Source organism: Cygnus atratus, chromosome 24 (assembly GCF_013377495.2).
Source record: "Cygnus atratus isolate AKBS03 ecotype Queensland, Australia chromosome 24, CAtr_DNAZoo_HiC_assembly, whole genome shotgun sequence".
NCBI classification, from domain to species: Eukaryota; Metazoa; Chordata; class Aves; order Anseriformes; family Anatidae; genus Cygnus; species Cygnus atratus.
In genome coordinates this window covers 3,320,512-3,338,161 of record NC_066385.1, presented here as the reverse complement: position 1 = coordinate 3,338,161, position 17,650 = coordinate 3,320,512, and the positions used below count along the sequence as shown (strand labels likewise).

The 17,650-nt window shown below is 59.5% G+C and overlaps 1 protein-coding gene across 1 annotated transcript; it reads left to right on the top strand.

The window, feature by feature from the left end:
- The first annotated feature begins 434 nt into the window (after positions 1-434).
- On the top strand, positions 435-3,890 carry OPTC (opticin). The gene is made up of 7 exons (XM_035561557.2): positions 435-477; positions 1,081-1,325; positions 1,717-1,837; positions 2,746-2,904; positions 3,011-3,213; positions 3,378-3,473; positions 3,573-3,890. Exons 2-7 carry the CDS (start codon positions 1,101-1,103, stop codon positions 3,741-3,743), a joined length of 975 nt encoding a protein of 324 aa, XP_035417450.1. The 5' UTR covers positions 435-477; positions 1,081-1,100; the 3' UTR covers positions 3,744-3,890.
- The last annotated feature ends 13,760 nt before the right edge of the window (positions 3,891-17,650 follow it).

Here is a 17,650-nt window from a genome sequence, read left to right as displayed (position 1 = left end):
AAACCCCAAGCACCAGTGGGGGCAGCGCCTGGTGCTCTGCCACTCCTGCACCCATGGGGATGGTCGCAGCTGGAAATGGCTCCCTGGGCTGGTTGGGGCAGGGATGGAGCTGGCTGTGTCCCCTCTGCCCAGGGCTGTGTGTCCCCTTCGTCCCTGGGGACACAGAGGGCAGGGAGCACAGTGCGGGCCTCATCCCACTGCATCCCATCCATCCTGGCCCCAGCCCCAAGCCCGGGCTGTTGGAGGAAAGCCACTACGGGGCTGGCTTGCCCCTGGGGACAATATAAGGTCCTGGTGGGGGGGCTGGGGACAGCCAGAGGCCACCAGCCTGATTGGCCACATCCTGCCTCTCCCCTCAACAGCAACCCTGCCAGGTCCCCGCGTCCCTCCGCCCCAGGCATTAAAAACCCAAAAGCCCTTCCTGGGCCAGCACACCAGCCCGTGGGAGTGGAGCGCTGCTGTCCTGTGCCAAGGAGGGTAAAGGGGATGTGTGCAGGCTGCCTTCCTTCTGCTCCTCCAGCACCGAGCCCAGCCTGGGGGCTTCCACGTGGGGCTGGGACGAGCTGCAGGGCTGGGAGTGCTGGGGGCTGGTGATGCACGCAGGGGGTTAAAGGCTTTTATTGCACTTGTAAAGATTTGATCTGGGGGAAACCAGCCGAAATTGGGGAGCAGCATGCTCAGCCCAGGGTGTGCAGGGTCATTACTTTTGCTTTTGGTTTGGGAGAGACGTGCGGGGCTGCTGGGTGCCAGGTCCCTCTGCTTGGTTTGCTGTGGGTATACACATGGGTGCGCAGCCTGGTGGGTGGGTGGGCGATGCTGCGGCACAGGGTGCCCCGAGCCCCTCACCGCCTCCTCGGGGCTGGGAATGCTGGAAAGCGAGGGCAGCCCAGCTGCTTGGGGCCTCTTGTGCATGGCTGCCCAGCCGAGCGTGAAATGGGCTGAAAAGAAAAGAAAAGCCTCGTCCCCTGCAGTGGCTGCAGCTCCCCGACACGGCTGCGGAGTGGGGCTGGCCGCGGCCGGTGTGCTGGCCCTGCCTTCCCATCCCTCTTTTTGCTTTCACTGCTTTGCAAATCGTTTCAGGGCACCCGGCTGGGTGCAGGATGCGGCCCCTGGCCTGGGTGGGCATCGCCAGCCTGTGTCTGGGGGCAGCCTGGGCTGTCCCAGCCAAGGAGGGGACCAAGAAGGTGGAGAAGCCCAAACTTGACCTTGCGCTCTACGAAAACCTGGACCTGGACAACTATGACCTGACGCTGGACAGCTATGGGGACGTCGTCGATCTGAGCAACTACGAGGAGCTCTACGACTACGGTGACATTGCTCCGAAGGTGAGGGGGAGCACGGTACGCAGGGAAGGTCTCATCTTCATACAGCCAGGGGCTGCTCTGAGGTATGGGCCAGGGCTGGAGAAGCATCGCAGCCCCCTGCACAAGCCTACGAGCCCTGGTGGCTCTTCCTCTGCTCTTGCTGGTGGGAAGGCTTCACCCAACCCCAACCTCCTCCAGCTTCCCAGTGTCCTGCCTGGCCACATCGCTGCGGGATGGAGCAGGGGAAGGCAGGACGAGGCACCTGCATCCCTCTGGGCAAATTGAGGGGGGGTCCTGAAGATAGGAGAGGCGTTTAGAGCTGGCTTTCTGATGAGACCTGTCCAGTGCCCCCAAACCCCTGCCCCGGAGCGGGGGGACTTGCTCAGCCCTCATACCACCGCTGTGTTTGCAGATCGAGGTTGGGACCCTGGCTCCTCGCCCCAAGGACCCCGAGGCTCTCCCAAAGGTGGGCACCACGGCTCCAGCACCAAAGCTGCAGCCTCCGACCTCCAGCCCCGTCCGCCCCGCGCAGGGTGAGTGCAGAACAAAACGAGTCTCCTTTCCATGCAATGAACCCAAACGTCCCGGGGTGGCAAGGCTGGGGCTCTGCAGGAAAAGGAGCGAATCCTTTTGCCGCCAGCAGACAGCAGAAGTTATTTGCTCTGCCTGGGCAGCGAGGAGATGAGGGGTGCTGGGCTTTGCCTTATCACACAGCAGGCAGGAGCGCTGCAACAAGACATTTCTGGGAAACGAGCTCCGGCAAACAGCAGCAACATCTTAATGAGCAGAGGCATTGCGAGAGTCGGACAGAGTAGCAATTAGATTAGTGACAATTAAAATCCTGTAGCGAGGGATAAATATCTTTATTCATTTTCTGTCACTCCGGACTGGGACAAATTAAGTAGGAGGCAGAGGGAAATTGTTGCCTTGCTGCTTTGAACTCTCCCACTAATGGATGCGGAGTCTGGCGGGTGCTGGGGGAGAGGAGAGGGAGCGGGCGTTGGGGGGCACACGGTGTAGCCCCCCCCCTGCTGCCCCTGCCTGGCTCACTGGGACCATTGGGCGGTGGATTCAGGTGTTTTGCTCATTGCAAAACTGCTTTCTTTTGCTTTCTTTTGTTGCTTTTCCTTCTGTGGAATAAAAACGAAGGGGTCCAAGTGAGCCCTGGGTGCAATGCTGCTGTGCTTGGGAACCTTGCATCTCCCCCTCTCCCACGGGAGCCACTTGGCCCTGAGCAGAGCCATCCATCAGCAGCTCTCCTGGGTGGTGCGTCCTGGACCTTCCCTCACTGGAGGTGCTGGGCTGAGTGCTCTGGGTGCTAGAGAGCGTGTTCCCCCACAGGGCTGGTCCTGCAGGGGCTGGGGGGGGGGGGACGGGGCAGCCGTGCCATGCCGTGCCGAGCTGAGCCATGCCATGCCCAGAGCTGCCTCTCCACCCCCAGGGCTCCCCAGCTGCTTGCGCTGCCTCTGCATCGGCACCTCTGTCTACTGCGACGATGCCGACCTGGAGCACATCCCGCTGCTGCCCCCGGACACCACGTACCTCTACGCCCGCTTCAACCGCATCAGCGCCATCCGGGCCGGCGATTTCACGGGGCTGAGTACGTCGAGGCAAGGGGAGGGCCGGGCTCTGCGCTGGGGCAGCCTCGGGGGGGTACAAGTGGTGATGTGTGACACCTCCGCCCCCTCCCTTCTCCCTCCCCCTAGAGAAGCTGAAGCGAATAGACCTGACGAGCAATTCCATCTCCTGGGCGGACGCGGACGCCTTCCGCCTCCTGCCCAGCCTGCAGGAGCTCATCCTGCCCGAGAACAGGCTGACGGCGCTGCCCGAGCTGCCCCGCAGCATCGTCAGGCTGGACGCCCGTCTCAACAGGATCCCCAGCACCGGCCTCCAGCCCGAAGCTTTCCGGGTGGGTGCTGGGGCTGGCAGCGGGCACCGAGCTGTGCCAAGCACCCACAGCCCAACCAGGCTGTTTTTAGCCCAAACCTGCCACGGCAAGGGGTGGTAGGGATGGTGCCAAGGGTCAGAGCGTGGCTGGAAGGAGGGAGCTTCACCTCTTGCCTCTTCCCACAGGACCTGAAGCAGCTGCAGTTTCTCCATCTGTCCGATAACCAGCTGGACTACGTCCCCACACCCCTGCCCGAGAGCCTGCGCTCCCTGCACCTCCAGGTGAGACACGTCCCGTCGCTCACAGCACATTGCCATCTGAGGGGATGCAGAGCCCCCTGCACCTCCGAATCCTGCTTTCCCCTTTGCCTCCCCTTCCAGAACAACAACATCCAGACCATGCACAAGGACACGTTCTGCGACAGCCAAGACCACAGCCACATCCGCAGGGCGCTGGAGGACATCCGCCTCGATGGCAACCCCATCAACCTCAGCCTCTTCCCCAACGCCTACTTCTGCCTGCCCCGCTTGCCCACGGGACGCTTCGCCTGAGCCCCACTGCTGGCTGCTCTTGGAGAGTATCCCCGGACCCCCACACCCCACTGGCACCCCCCTATTTCTTGCTGTCCCAAGGGAAATGTGGGGTTAAGGCGTTTAACCCTGGGCGAGCTGAGCCTCTGTGTGTGGGTGAATTCATCTCTGGGGCAAACGGAGCGGAGTGTGGGCAGCTGTAATAAAATGAAGACTTTAAAAATGCAATCGGCGTCCTGTTCTGAGCAGCGAGAGCAATGGGGAGCCCTCACCCAGCCCAGCAGCTGCTTTGTGACCTGACCTGGTGACCCGTGCTTCCCCATGTCCCACTTATTTCTTGGTTTCCTCCCTGGGGGCCTTGGCAGGACCCCTCCGTGTCTGGTTTGGGGGTTTCCTGGGAGCTGCATTGCTGCTGGTGGTGCTTTGGCCATGTCAGGTTTGACCTGTGGGATGGGCTGGCCCTGGGGCTGGGCCCGGGTCCCTCAAGGACCCCAAACCCGGCCAGGACGTGGGGGCAGCAGGAGCTCTGCCCGCAGCCTGCCCCCTGCCCTGTGGTTTGGGGCTGCTTCAGCTGCAGCAAAGCCTGGAGCCAAACGGCCCCGCATCCAGCAGCAGAGAGTCCCTTGGAGGTGGTTAAAATATCTTCTGTCATCCCAGCCTTCAAAACCTGAAAAGAGCTGCCCAGTGGTGAGATATTTTAAATGTAATGTATTCATCCTCTATATTTTTAAACACATGCAATAAACACGCGTACCGTGAGAGATGACGCATCCCTGGAGAATCCAAAATCCTGAACTGAAACCACGGAGCTCAGCCCACATCCTCCAGGCCTGGGGAGGCAAAGGAAGGCAGCTCGAGAGAAGATCCAGCTTCTCTTATATGGGCACGCTGCGAACGCCGCTGGGCGCTCGTGCCTGCGAGCTGCCACGGGCACGGGCACGGGCACGAGTGTGCTGGCAGCGGGTGCATGTACGTGCAGCACCGCTCTGCCCTTGCCTTTCTTTTCCATGCAAATCCCAAAGCAGGGCTGCTCGGCCCCAGGCTATGTCCGTCCCAACGCCAGGACCCTTGGTAAATGGTGAAAGGGATTTGGGGCTGCTGCAGGCTTTCCTTCCGAGCTCTAAAATGCCAGGATTTGTGAGCCCTGTTGTCATGTCCTCCTTCAAAGAGCTGTCTCTATCTGTCCCCTGTCTGTCCATCCCCGTGACCTTCCTCCTTCCCCATCCAGCCTTCTGACGCCTTAGCACTGCCCTTTAGCCCCAGCCACCTCGTCTGCTCCTGCGGGACCAGGGATGCTGACATCGGCTCCAGCCTGATGGAATCGCCCAACGTTTCCCCACCGCGAGCCCGGGTCCTTCGCGTTCATCCCACTAGATGGCAAGGCAGAGTATTTGGAAACGCCTGACCTCAACTCCGGACTGCGAACTCAACCTCTGCCTTTTTCTCTCCCTCTCGGGGTTGTTCTGTCATTTCAGGGACTCCTGTCCATGCCCACGTAGCTGGGGAAGAGCCCAGCACAAAGCTGTGCGGGCGGGGAGCCCTTGCCCAGGTGCTCGGGGTTTGCAGAGGCGATGAAAGCAGCTGGGGAGGAGAGGGGGTTGCTTTGGGTGAGAGGAGAGGAGGTGGGTGGGGGTCTCTCAGGGAGGGCTCCTTGCTTCGCACAAACCGGACTTTAATAACAGCTGTGGAGTGACCTGGGGGGCTCTGCTAGGGGAGAGCTGGGGTTCGGCAGTGCTGTCACGTTTTGTGAGGCTCTTGGGTCCCCTCGCACCCACGAGAGGAGGGGGCAGCAGGGCTTTGCCTTCCCCTTTCCCAAAGCCCCAGCAGGGGGCTGCTGGGGGTGCTCTGCTGGTGTAGGTGTTACCTGTGCTCTTGTGCCCTTGGTGCTGCTGAGGGGGGGGGAAGAAGCTTGTCTTTGCAGCATCTTGCAGGGAACAGCATGGTAACCCCGCCGGGATATCCAGCCCCCCCGTCCTGCCGCTGCTCCGTGGCCTTTCCCACACTTCTGAAATCCCTCGGTGGGGACCAGGTGCCTGGGCTCCCCAGTGTGGCTGGCAGAATCCTGCTCTGGGGCTGGTGTGGAGGCACAGAGCCTTCCCTGGGGCTCTGCAGACTCCTCCCGCCAGCAGGACAGCCCAGCCCCAGCTCAGCACCACATCCAAAACCCTGCCACCGTCGCTGCCCTGTGCCTCTGGGGCCACTGCTGGGTGTCCTGGCTGCTCCCCATCCCTGATGGCTGCGGCTCTGCCCAGCTCTGCCTCATCTTGTGCTGCTTACAGAGACCCACCCGGACCTAAACAACTTCTGGAGCAGGGTTTTTTAGGGCTGCATGAACTGTCCCATGTATAGCTGCATATATGGGGCTGCACACCACTGCTGAGATGTATGCGCTGCTTCTGGCAGAGCACGGTGGACGGGGCCGGCAGGCACCAGCCCTGCTGTGGGCACGTGGGGCCAAGCAGCAGGGGAGGGAGCAGAGCAGGCAGAGACAGAAATTAGCGCAGGAACCTGGGTTAGGAGCCGTCAGCTGGGGCTGTGCAGAGGCAAAGCCTCGTCGCTCTGATCTCGGGAGCTGGGGCGCAGCGGGAGCTGCGGGGCTTCAAAGCAGCCGGGAAATGGTGGGGGCCGCGTTGCTGGAGAGAGTGGGGCGAAGAGGGACAGGGAGCAGCCCTGCTTGGTGGGGATGGATGAGATAGGGGCTGCTTCCGAGACATTTTGCTTTAGGGGTGCAAAGGGCTGCGTCCCAGCTGGCCTGGGGGTGGACCAGGAGGAGCAGAGCAGTGCCAGGCGCTGACCTCTCTCTGCCCAGCTCACAGCAGGATCAGCAGAGGCCGGGCAGGGTTTGTGTCTTGCCTGTCCCTCTTCTCCCCTCCATCCCTCCTCCCTCGCCTCATCCCTCCGCTGTGTGTAATTCCTGCAGCTCGCCTCTCGCCGCCTCTCGCAGCCGCTCAAGGTCACCTTCCTCGCTGGGCTGGATTCTCACATATTGATTGCTTGGCTCCAGCAGCCAACGGCTCCGTGAGCTCCCCACCTCACGCCAGCTCAGCATCCTGCCACTCTCTGGGAGGTCTCCATATGGGCCCCCCTCCTCCTCCAGCCTGCCTTCCCCTCCCAGCCCCTGCCCCATCCATCATTATAGGGCACCAAAAGGGGAAAGTCGCCGAGCCACGGAGAACAGCAGCCTTCCTCCTCCTCCTCCTCTTCTGCCCCTCTGTGTCTCCTGTGGGGCAGGACATGAGTTTGCTCCTTCCCTTGGGTTATTTGGGGGGAGATGGGACAGTGTGTGGCCCCCAGGGATGCTGCTGCACCTGCCTGGGAGCTGCCCCATCCTCTCTGCTTGGGCTTCCTCCCCCAGGGGGCAGTGAGCTCCTCTCCCCCTGCCCTGCCTGCCCTTTCCCACCCTCCTCACCCAGATTTCTTCCCTGCTCTCCCCCCACCGGTGTGACCAGGAGCTCCCCGTGCCGTCCTGGGACACGTCCCTTGGCCAGCACCTGGGGACAGAGCCACCTTCTGCATCTCCTCTGCTAGGGCGGTGCAGGCAGCTTATTGTGGGGTTAAGGGGAGCAGAGCGAGGGTGTCTGGGGTCAGAGACCTGAGACAGGAATCGGAGGAGGAGGAGGAGCAGGAGCCATCTTTTAGCCCTCCTGGCACCCAGGCAAGCAGGGAAGAGGTCACAGAGATAACGCAGTCCCCTGCCCAGGACAGTGGCCATGTCCCTGTCAGCCAGCCCTGCTGTCCCCACTGCCACGGCCCTGTCCCCAGCCTGCAATCAGGGCAGGCACCCGGGGGGTTTATTGGCCAAATGCACGGTCAATGGCAGGATGGAAAAAGGCCACCGGACTGGGGATGCTGACGAGCTCCTGGCCTCCCCCGGGCTAGAAATCACCCGTAAATGCTGCTGGGGAGGCAGCGCTGTGGCCCGGCTAGCTCAGCGAGCGAGGCACAGCTGATAACAGCTTTATTTATAGCACTTAACTGGCGGCTGGCTCAAGGCACCGATTTGCGCTGAGCGTGTGCGATCGTTTAGGGTGGCTGCTTGTGCAGCTGATGGCTGCAGCGCTCACGTAGCCCCGCCGAAGCCATTGACGTGCTTCCATCGCCCTGTATTGGCTCAGGATCCTAACGTGCTCCGTTCCCTGTCCCCAGCTCCCCTGGACTGGCCAGAGCCTCGTTTCCTGCGTGTATTTGTACAGAAATCCCATATGGAGAGATCCCACTCGGTGCCTTAGGGTCACGGAGGTTGTGCATCCCCAAAACTGATGGAGCAAGCAGTAATGGCCACGTGGTCGCAGCTGTGTTGCTTCTCAGCACCTCCGTTTCCAGATCTGTAGGATGTTGTTTTGTTTGGTTTTTGTGTTTTTTGAAGGATGCCAGTACTGGGATTCATTAGATGGGGGCTGCAATGGCCCTGGAGATGAAAGCCCAGATCATGAATTATCACTGGGGTGCAGACAGCTGCCCAGGCCTCCGCGGGGAAACTCAACAATGGAAATGGAGACACAAAAAAACTGTTTGGGCTTTTCCTCTCCACATTTTCCACTTCGCCACTGGAAAAAGGAGGAGGAAAAACACGCCAAAAGGAAGAGAAAGAAGAAAACATTTTTTCTTTGCATCCTTCACTCCAAATCCTGAAAGTTTAACATAAAATTAACCTGCAGCAAACCAGGAGGTGCCTGAGTGCCCTGGGACTTTCCCAGCCTCCTCCTCCTCTTCTTCCTCCCAGCTCAAAGGCTGATCACAACGAGCTCGGGGATGGGAGATGCGACCAAGCTGCAGCTATTATTAGCGCCGTTGTGTTAGGTCTTGTCAGCAGGAGCCCTGACACCTCGGGGAGGCACGTGTCCCCAGGGGGGGCCGCGGGGGTTAACCCAATTCCTGCAGAGCAAAGCGCTCGGAGAGCCCTGGGGTGGGGTGGGGGCTGCGGGGAGCTCAGGGGGATGGAGCTGAAGGGGGGGGGGTTCCCTGTAGTGCAGCAGCTCTTGAGGATGCTCGAGCGCGTGAGCCGGTGTCCCCGTTGCAGCCAGGAGTGACGGAGACCTCGCTCCTCCTTGCTGGGGGGTGGGGGAAGATGCTTGGTGTGTCCCCAAAATTGGGGCATCCCCTCGTTGTGGCTGATCCCAGCCGAGGAGCAGGGTCCCATGCCCGCGGCCAGAAGGGGGAAGGTTTCCCCAGCACCACTTCCAGGGTCTCTTTGTTCCTGCACCGTTCCCCATCCGCCGGCCGAGCGCACCAAACCCTCTGACCAGGGAGAAATGATGGGATGGATGAAAGCACCCATAAATGCAATAAATGTGACTTTTCCATCAGCACGAGCCAGGCTTTGCCACAGCTGCTGGGACAAACACGGGGGTCTCCCCACCGAGCATTCACTCCCCATCTCAGGGCTTCCCCGCTCCTGCCTTGAGATTTTTCTGACCCAAACTCTTTCAAGCACAAATCGCACCAGAAAAGAAGTGGCCAGGCATTGGCTTTGGGGCCAAGCACCCCTGGGCAGCGCTGGGTAAGGCAGCACTGGTGTGCTGGAGCCCACGGACCCCAAACGGAGGAGGAGAGCCCCCGCTCCCCGCCTGGCACGCCTGATCGAGCGCCGTCTTTTAAAATAAGCAGCCGGAGCCTGGCTCTTCCGTTTCTGTAGGATGCGGAAAACCTGGAGAGGGGGAAGAGAGAAAAAGCTTTGAGCGAGCGAGTGCAAGTATCGCTAATTTATGATCAGAGAAATGTGTGTTTGAGTTTGGAGATTACAGGGAAGGGCCTGGTGTTCAGCCGATGATAAATCTGTTTTATCGGGGGGTTGTGAAAAGGCTTCCCCACTGGGCAAATTGCAGGAAGGCAGAACATAATTACCCCAAATTCCAATTTGAGTAATTACTTCTACCTACCTGTCACTCCCCTGGTGCTTTCAGCTGGATGGAGAGGTTTTGCTTTCCCTCGCCTCTCTGCTTAAGAGAAAAAGCCTTTGTGCAGCGCTGCTGGGCTCTCTCTGAACAGCGGGGCCAGCCCCACGAGGAGGCAGGGGCTGGAGGCTCTCGCCTGAAAGGTTTTCGGGCCGGCTGCTGCCCCAGCCCAGCCCAGCCCAGAGCATCCCCTGTGCTGCCTTTTCCCCACATAACCTGGGTAAGGGCCACCAGGCTTCACTTCATGCCATGCGTTGCACCCAAGCAGGGTGGGGAGATTTGGGTGGCTGCCTCCAGGGACATCCTTGTCCTTACAGAGAGGGCAGCCCCCTCCCGGGGAGCAGGGACCCATGGGGAGAGCCCCAGCAAGGAGCCAGGACACCTATTGTTATCCCCCCGTGCGTGTCCCCAGGATGGGTGGCACATGGCAGAGGTGGCCAGGGTTTGCAGGGATGCCGGCTGCTCCGGCCACGATTTGGGGCTCCGTATGGGGCTGCCCGGCCTCGTGCCCCTCTCCCTGGGCTCTGCGTGCGTGGCAGCATCGCTGCACCTCCGGGCCGTGCAGTGAGGCAGTCGAGGGTTTTACTGCAGTGGGCCGTGGATAGCTTTTGTAAGCATTGTCTCCTAATGCTTCCCCGAAGAGGCAGGCAGGCTACCGGGTGCATTAGGAAGCGACGCACATCGCAGATGGATTGCTTTCCCTCTCTCCTCCACCTCTCCATCCTCGCCGGCTGCCTCCACGCCTGCCCCCTCCCTGCCCTCCCCATGTGCCCCGTGTGCAGCTCTGCCCGTGTCACCCAGGTGTCCCTGAGGGGGTGCCAAGGTGCCGCCCCCCCCGTTACGGGCACGAGGGGCAGCTCCGTCCCGGTCCCACCAGGGTGGGCCGCCGGCTCCGGGCTGCCCCCGCGCCCCCTCCCCGGGGCTGGCCGCAGACAGGCTGCGGGCAGAGTGGTGACAAGCGTCTGCTTGGGGCAGCCAAGCGGAGAGAAAAATGACCCCGACGAGAGCCGGGATGGGCTCCGCATCTCAAGTGGCTCCCCGGGAGAGGCCAGACGGTGCCCTCCGCCAGGAGCTCGGCGGCAGGAGGCGGAGGGCAGTGGTAAAGGCACTGCTTTGCCTGCAGCTGGTGCTGGGATGGAGCAGGCAGGGCAGGGATTTTTCTCTTGTGGGAGTTTCCTCCAACTCCACCAACAGGTCGTTCTGATTTCCCCTCGTTAGTGAAAGGAGAATCAGACCCCAAAAGGGCTCTGAGAGGTGCTGGTCGTACACCCAAACCTGCAGGTGATGGATCTGGTCCTTCTCACTGCCAGCTGTGGGTGCTTGTGGCAAAGAGAGGATGAGCCCTCTGTAGGTGAGGGAAACTGAGGCATGGAGAGAAGGGGCTCGGTGAGCTGTTGGGGGGAGCCCCAGTGCCTTGCACACCTTTTTGGTCCCATTTTCCCTTGATCTGGGAAATCACTTCCACTCTGAATCTCATCTGAGCATGGGGATGGAGAGCCCTGTGGGAGGGCTGGAGAGCAGCAGTGGGTGCTCGTGGGGCAGGGGTGGGGGGGACTTGGTTTGGGGCCCCTCTTGGCATCTTAAAAGCTCTTTTGGCTGCTCAAACAAACTTTTCTGTGTCTTTGCAAAGCTCTCCTCTGGCTGCCCTGTGTCCGCTGGAGAGACGCGCGTGTCCTCTGCGCTGGTGGCTGGGGACAGTGGGACACCTTGGATGGACAGACAGGGCTGCAGCGGGGCATCTCCTGGGTAAGTGAACGGAGAAGGAGAAGCAGAGGCACCTGCTGCTCTCCAAAAACTCATTAGATGGCTTTGCAGAGAGGCTAATTATGCTGGGAGCACCCCTGAGCAGTGGAACCCCACGGGGCCGGGTCTGTCCTTCCCCGAGCGCGGCGAGGCCGAGCCCGGGCGGGCGCTCACATGGCCCGGCTGCTAAAGCTTGCATGAGGACATGCGCAAAAATCAATGCGCGTGCTCATGAATTAATGATCGCCCGGCAGATCGAAGCAGCCTGCCCCGCGCGTGCTGTACTGCTAACGAGCACCAGCAGTGGGAGCGCGGGAAGGGCCGGAGACATCCTGCTGCAGCCCTTCTCCATCTCTAGCTGTTCGTGTTCCCCGTGTATTTATTTTGCATTTGCTCACAGAGCCACTTGAAACAGAGATCAGGGGATGGCCACGAAGGGGACCTGGTGCATGTGTGGTGCGGGGAGGGGGCTGCAGCTCTTCGAGGTGGGGGGGACGCCGCGAAGGGCCAGTGCCGGAATCGGAGGCACGCTCTAGAAATACGCACGTGGGTAATTTCTGATCGAATGCCGCAGCTCCTGGTGCTGGCATGTGTCGCTCCCGTGGCATTACCGCTGTAATTAGAGCCTTTCCCCACAATTGCATAAGAACCTCGCGGTGACTCACCCGGTTTGGGGGGAGAGAGGGACGCGGGGGCGGAGGTGTGCGCGTGCGCGCGCCGTGCCAGCACCATGCTCAGGTGCTCCGAGCTTGCTGCTTGCTCCCCGGCCAGCCCTGCTCCGGCCTCCCGCCAGCCAGCGAGCTTCTCGTCCGCCCAGCATCGCCTTCTGCCGGGCGTTTATTTTTGTCCTTGTCGTTGCAGCTTTCTCTGCACGCTGGTGACCCTTTGGCACCGATAATAGCATGTTTTAGGTCCCTGATTAAAACTGCTGTGGTGTCAGAATCAATAAGCATTGATGGCCGAGACTGTAATAAGTATAATAATCCCCATTAGGGTAACAAATGGGGGAGAGAGTGCAGGGCTGCTAATACGGTAATGACATGAATCTGCTTCGATCAGCTGGAGCTGTAGCATCCTCCCCGCGAGCAGCAGGCGCGGGGCCGCGGCTTTCTCGCTGCGAGCTGTCCTGGGGCTCTGCAGAGCCCCTGCTCCTGCTGCCGTCACGCCTCAGCTGGGAAATTTGGCTTTGCAACCTGAATTATTGGTATTTTGAGATGTGTATTAGTGGGGTCCCAGCATGGCAGAGAGGACAGGGCTTGGTGCAGCCAGGGGAACGGCTTATCCCACCCTGAAAGCTCAAAGGAAATGCAAAGATAGAGATTATCGAGCGGGGGGAATTCCTGCTCCAACCCATCCTGCCAATTTATCTTATGGAGAGCAAGGGTTTTGAGGGCTGGGAAGGAGGGGAATGCCAATTGCATTACAGTAGCTGCCCAGAGGAAAAAAAAAATCAATATGTAATTCTGGCCCCATTGATCTGCGGCTCAGACGCTGCGGCTCTCCGCTGCGTTTTGATCAGGTTTCACGGTCACAGATGAGAGAGCCCCAGCAGCGTGAGCCCTACGCAGTGGGGGCATTAAATGAAGCTAAATGCTTTTCAAGTGAAAACTATACAACTTTTTCCTTAAATAAACCCAAAGTAGAGCAGCAGCGGCGAGGAGGACTACAGTCGCCGCGGGGCTGGGCGTGCTGTTGATGTTCTCGCCTGGCTGCGACGCAGAGCGATGCTCTCTGCCCACAGCCGCTGCTTTGTCCCCTCCAGCTGCAAACATCACCTGGCCATCCAAAAGCCCTTTTGACACCCAAAAAGCTGCTGGCCGAGCCCTGCTGTGACATCTTCATGGCTGTGGGGATGCACTCAGCATTGCACTGGGTGCGGGGGGTTTGGGAAGTGGTGCTGTGCAGGGGGCATTCGTGCTCCGGGGCCGGTACCCACGTGCCGTGGGAATGAGACCAGCCTCGGGCAGAACCAGCTGGTAATTTTTAGACAAATTATTTTTGCTTGAAAAACGTGGGGTTTGTTGAAATACGGCGTGTTTATAGGAAAACATCAGTTTCGACAGATTTCTATTTCAACATGGTTTTGGGGGGGGAGGAAGGCTTTCCAACTCCTCAAAAGGCTGCGTTTGACCACTTTCTCAGCAAAGCATAATCCATTTCTCAGCTCCGAATTGCTTTTCATTTGGAAATGTAAGTAAACGTGTTGCAAAATCCCCTTTTGTAAGGGGGCTGAAATCCCACTGAAGGGGTCAGGGAGGATTTGGGTGGCAGGCTGTGGTTAACTCCTTCCAGGCTGGGCTCTGGGTGTTCAGACCCTGCTCCCTCTCTCCTCCTCGTGATGATGCTTTTCATTCTGCTGCCGGACGGTTAATGCCAGCGGTTCCTTCCCTGGTATGAAATTGCCTCATCTCCAGGCACCAAATACTAAGGGCTGGCAGGGGACCCAATGTGGGGCAGAATTGCTCATTTTCGTGCTGTTTTTCCTGCCATTTGCCCTACTTCACAGCATTTTTCTGACCTTGGTCAGGGAGAGGGTGGTTGCGGACGCTCTGGCCAGCTGATGACATTTCCCTGCTGCGGGCACAGATGTTCTGCAACCAGACCACTGGAAGGCTTTGGGATCGCACCGATCCAGCAATAATTCCCTTCAGCAAGGCGTGGGTGACCTCTGAGCCTGGGGCCACCTCCACGGCGCAATCCTGCACCTTATTTGAGGCACTGCAGTTCCCCAGCAAGCTGTGGGTTGGAAGTGATGGTGCAGGGCACGGGGCAGGCGGGGAGCACAGAAGACAGTGAGGATCCTACCTGGGAGCCTTGCTGGAGCCCAAAGCAACGCTCTCTGCTTGCTGGGGAAGTCGGGAGGCCTCATCAGTATGCGCAATAGAATAAAATATGCAAACAAGATGTTTTCTGTTTATAAAACTGGCATCTCCATAGATGAGGCACTCTGCTCCACCCCTGAATTATTAATCAAGCTAATAGCTTCATTTCAGATGTTGGTTTTCCCAAGCAAAGGTGCTTGGCCCCAGCACTGCACCTGAATGAGAGCGTGCAGGTGCTCCACAGAGGCACAGAAGCACCCAGAGAAATCCCATTTGGTTCTGGAAGTGAGGCACAGGGAGAGGTTTTGTCGTATTCATAAGCCATAAACTCTAACTCAGACAACTAGTGGCTATTATAGGAATTTGTCACTTCAGAAACATCTGATAAATAAATGTCCTTCAGGGTGTTTAAACTCTGGGCAAGGTAGGGTCTGCTTCCAGGCGTGGGGAGCTCGGTGGTGGCATCCAAGGATTTTTATTATTTTTATCCCAGTGTTGGTGCCAAGCACAGACCCCTCCTGTCTGCAGCACCCTCCTGGCGAGGACCAGCACGGCTCCCCCAGCGCGGCAGCTCCCTGCCAGGCTTGCTTCTGGAACAGCCGCAGGTAGAAGCGAGTGAGTCACGGGCACGCTGGAGTTTCCCAGCCTGGTTTCTTCCCCTGGGCGGGGTGAGCTGAAATGTGATTTTTCTCCTCTCGGTTACGAAGCAGGCTCTGTGAGTAGCATTGCCCCGGGGCAGCCTGAGCGCAGGAGGAGAGAGATCCGGGGTTGCTCCGCAGGGCAGGCAGTGACAAAGTGACAGAGCAGCTGATTTTTTCCTGGAAGTCACCAGGGGCCACAGCTCGGGGCTGATACCTGCGGGTTTTGCGTCTCATTCCCTCGCAGGGCTGGCAGGGCTATTGCAGAGAGCTGGGCTGCAGGGACCTCCTGGCACCTCTTGCTGAGCCCCTCGCGCTGCCCCAGAGCACATCCCTTGCCCACAGCAGCCCCTCTTCTCACCCAAGGCTTTCCAGGCACAAAAGGGGGTTGTGTTTTGGGGCCCCATGGGATGGGGCACCCCCCTCCAGCACGGCTCAGCTCCAACGGCTCAGCTCCACTCAGTGAAGTGGTGGCTGCGCTGGTGAGCGGCCAAAATCTGACCTGCCTTTACTTTATCTCCTTGCAGATCTCGTGCAGCTCTTTAATCAAACGTTTCAGTGCCTCAAGAGCTGGAAAGGATTCGGGGAATGCGGCTGGGTTGTTTGCAAACTTCTCCGGGCTCCAGGCGTGCTCCCAGCTCTTCTTTCTCCAAGACCAAAGGGAACCCGAGCCGGGAGCCCTGCAGATGTGAGCTTCACCCCAATACAGGGCTGGGACCAGGCACATGAGCCAGAGCCAGTGGCCACATTCAGGATATTTAGGCTGGGTCCTGGCTGGAGCAAGGATCTGCAGCAAAGCCCAGGGCATGTGGAAGTGGGAGCCGCCTCCCTGCTGAGCTCTGTGGGATGCAGCAGCCCGTGGTTAGGGCTGGGCCCTCTGTAGCTGACCTCGGGTGGTGTTTCAGCATCCAAAAGAACTTCAGCGGCTTCGAGGGTGATGCCTCCCTTGGAAACAGCAACCTGAAATTACAGCAAGGCCACAAACGCATCCGCTAGGGAGTACAGGGCGGGCTGGCAGCGGGATATCCAGCTCCCAGCTAGGGAAGGGATGCGAGGAAGAGCCAGGAGCTATTTCAGCTCCCCATGCCACCCCCTTCCTCGCGCCGCTCCAGCTCGAGTGCTAACGAATGCTTCACAGGGAGCGGTACCAGCGATGCTCAGCGCACGCAGCACAGGAGCAGCTCCTCACCCTGTCCTGCGCAGGGAAATCCCGTCGATGAAATCCCTTCAATGCTAACGGGGCTGGAGGGGGAAGGAAGAGGGGTGGGCATGAGCGCATCCTGCTAGGAGCGACGAGCCGCTTCGCTGAGCCCTGGCAGGCTGTGCCACGTCCTTCTGGTGCTTTTCGGTGGTTGCTGTCGGATTTGATAATTGCAGCAGGCTGGCTTGCTTCCTCCCTGCTGCAAAAGGGCTGCTGTGCTCTGTGCCTCCGTGCACCTGGAGCAAGGCTGGATCTTGTAGGGCTGGTGCTGGTCGGGAAGATTGGTGGATGGTTGGTTAAGGAGAAGCTGGAAGAGGAGGATAAATCTCACCGGAGTTGGGCAAAGATGCTTAGCCCTCGGGATGCAGCTGGAAGAAGGAGCAGGGTGTATAAAGGACAAAGAATAGGGTTTGACGAGCATCCTGTCATGCTCCCCTTGTCCCCTGTCCTCCTGCCGGCACAAAGCAAGAGGCAGGGCTGGCAGCCTGACACGGGGAGAGCAGCCTCTGGTAGCCACCGGGGTATTTTCCGGCGGCAGGGAGGCTCCGAGCAGTGATGCTGAGGCCGCTCCGTGTTGTCATCCGTGACGCAGATGTGTCACCGTCCCCCGGGGTCCCCGTGCGGCAGCAGCCGGTGCCAGCTCCTGCCGGCGTGGCCGTCTCCGACTCCACAAACGCAGAAACCTGGGGCCGGAGCATCTGCGCCTGCAGCGGGGAGCTGGCCGCAGACCCCGCCACGGATGTCCTGAGAAGTGCTGCGGGCACGGACTGGGGACAGAAATCCCTGCCTGGCCTGGAAAGGGCCCACGGGGGACCCTTGGGTTTAGGGGAGGTGGGGGTGGCCACACTGGCTCTGCCTCCCCCTTCCATACCCCTCTGTCAGCACAGAGTTCAACACCAAAAGCCCCATAATTCGGTCCTGATGCAGATCCTGCCTCGCCCTGGGTTTTGCTCGGGCTGCTGCAGCCCCAGGATAGGCACCAAGGGAGGACCTGGTGGGGCAGAAAGAGCTGAGAAATCTGGAGGAAGAAACAAGGGGCTGGGGTTAAGACCCCAGAGCGGGGATCAAGGGATGGAGCATCTGCTCCCAGCAGGGTTTGTGCCTCAGCAAGCTTCTTCCGTCTTTTGTAGCCCTCGCTGAGCTGAAACCCCACCAATTCTCTGTCCTCTGCCTGTCTGGTGCCCAGGGCTTCTCTGGAGCCCTCACTCCTGCCTTTTCCCCCGCAGTCTCCCTGCGAAAACGCTTCCCTCGGAGCTCTGGAATAAAAAAAAAATAAAAAAAAAAAAAAAGGGAAGAAGAAACAGCCCCCTTGTTCTGCTGCGATGAACTGGCTCTTTTTCCAGTCACAAGGGCGAGCTGAAGCAAAACTTTCCATGCTGAGCAGGAACAGAAAGAGAGAGGGAGAAGTAATGAACCCTCCTTTAAAAGAAAAAAAGAAAAAGGCAACAAAAGCCAGCAAAGCTGGGCGCTTCCTTTCCTCCATCTCCCTCTTTTTTGGAACAAGGCAGCGAGCTTGCAAAGCGCGTTTTAAGCAGGAGCAGATGCAGGCGTTGCTGGCCCCGGAGGGACGCCGGGACAGAAAACTGCTTTGTGCAAATATCACCGTGCTCGGTCACTGTGCCGGGCGGCA

Coding starts and splice junctions, on each gene's coding strand:
- OPTC (XM_035561557.2), top strand. CDS start 1,101: ATGCGGCCCCTGGCCTGGGTGGGCATCGCCAGCCTGTGTCTGGGGGCA. Junction 1,326..1,716: donor ACGGTGACATTGCTCCGAAG/GTGAGGGGGAGC, acceptor CTGTGTTTGCAG/ATCGAGGTTGGGACCCTGGC. Junction 2,905..3,010: donor CGGCGATTTCACGGGGCTGA/GTACGTCGAGGC, acceptor CCCTCCCCCTAG/AGAAGCTGAAGCGAATAGAC.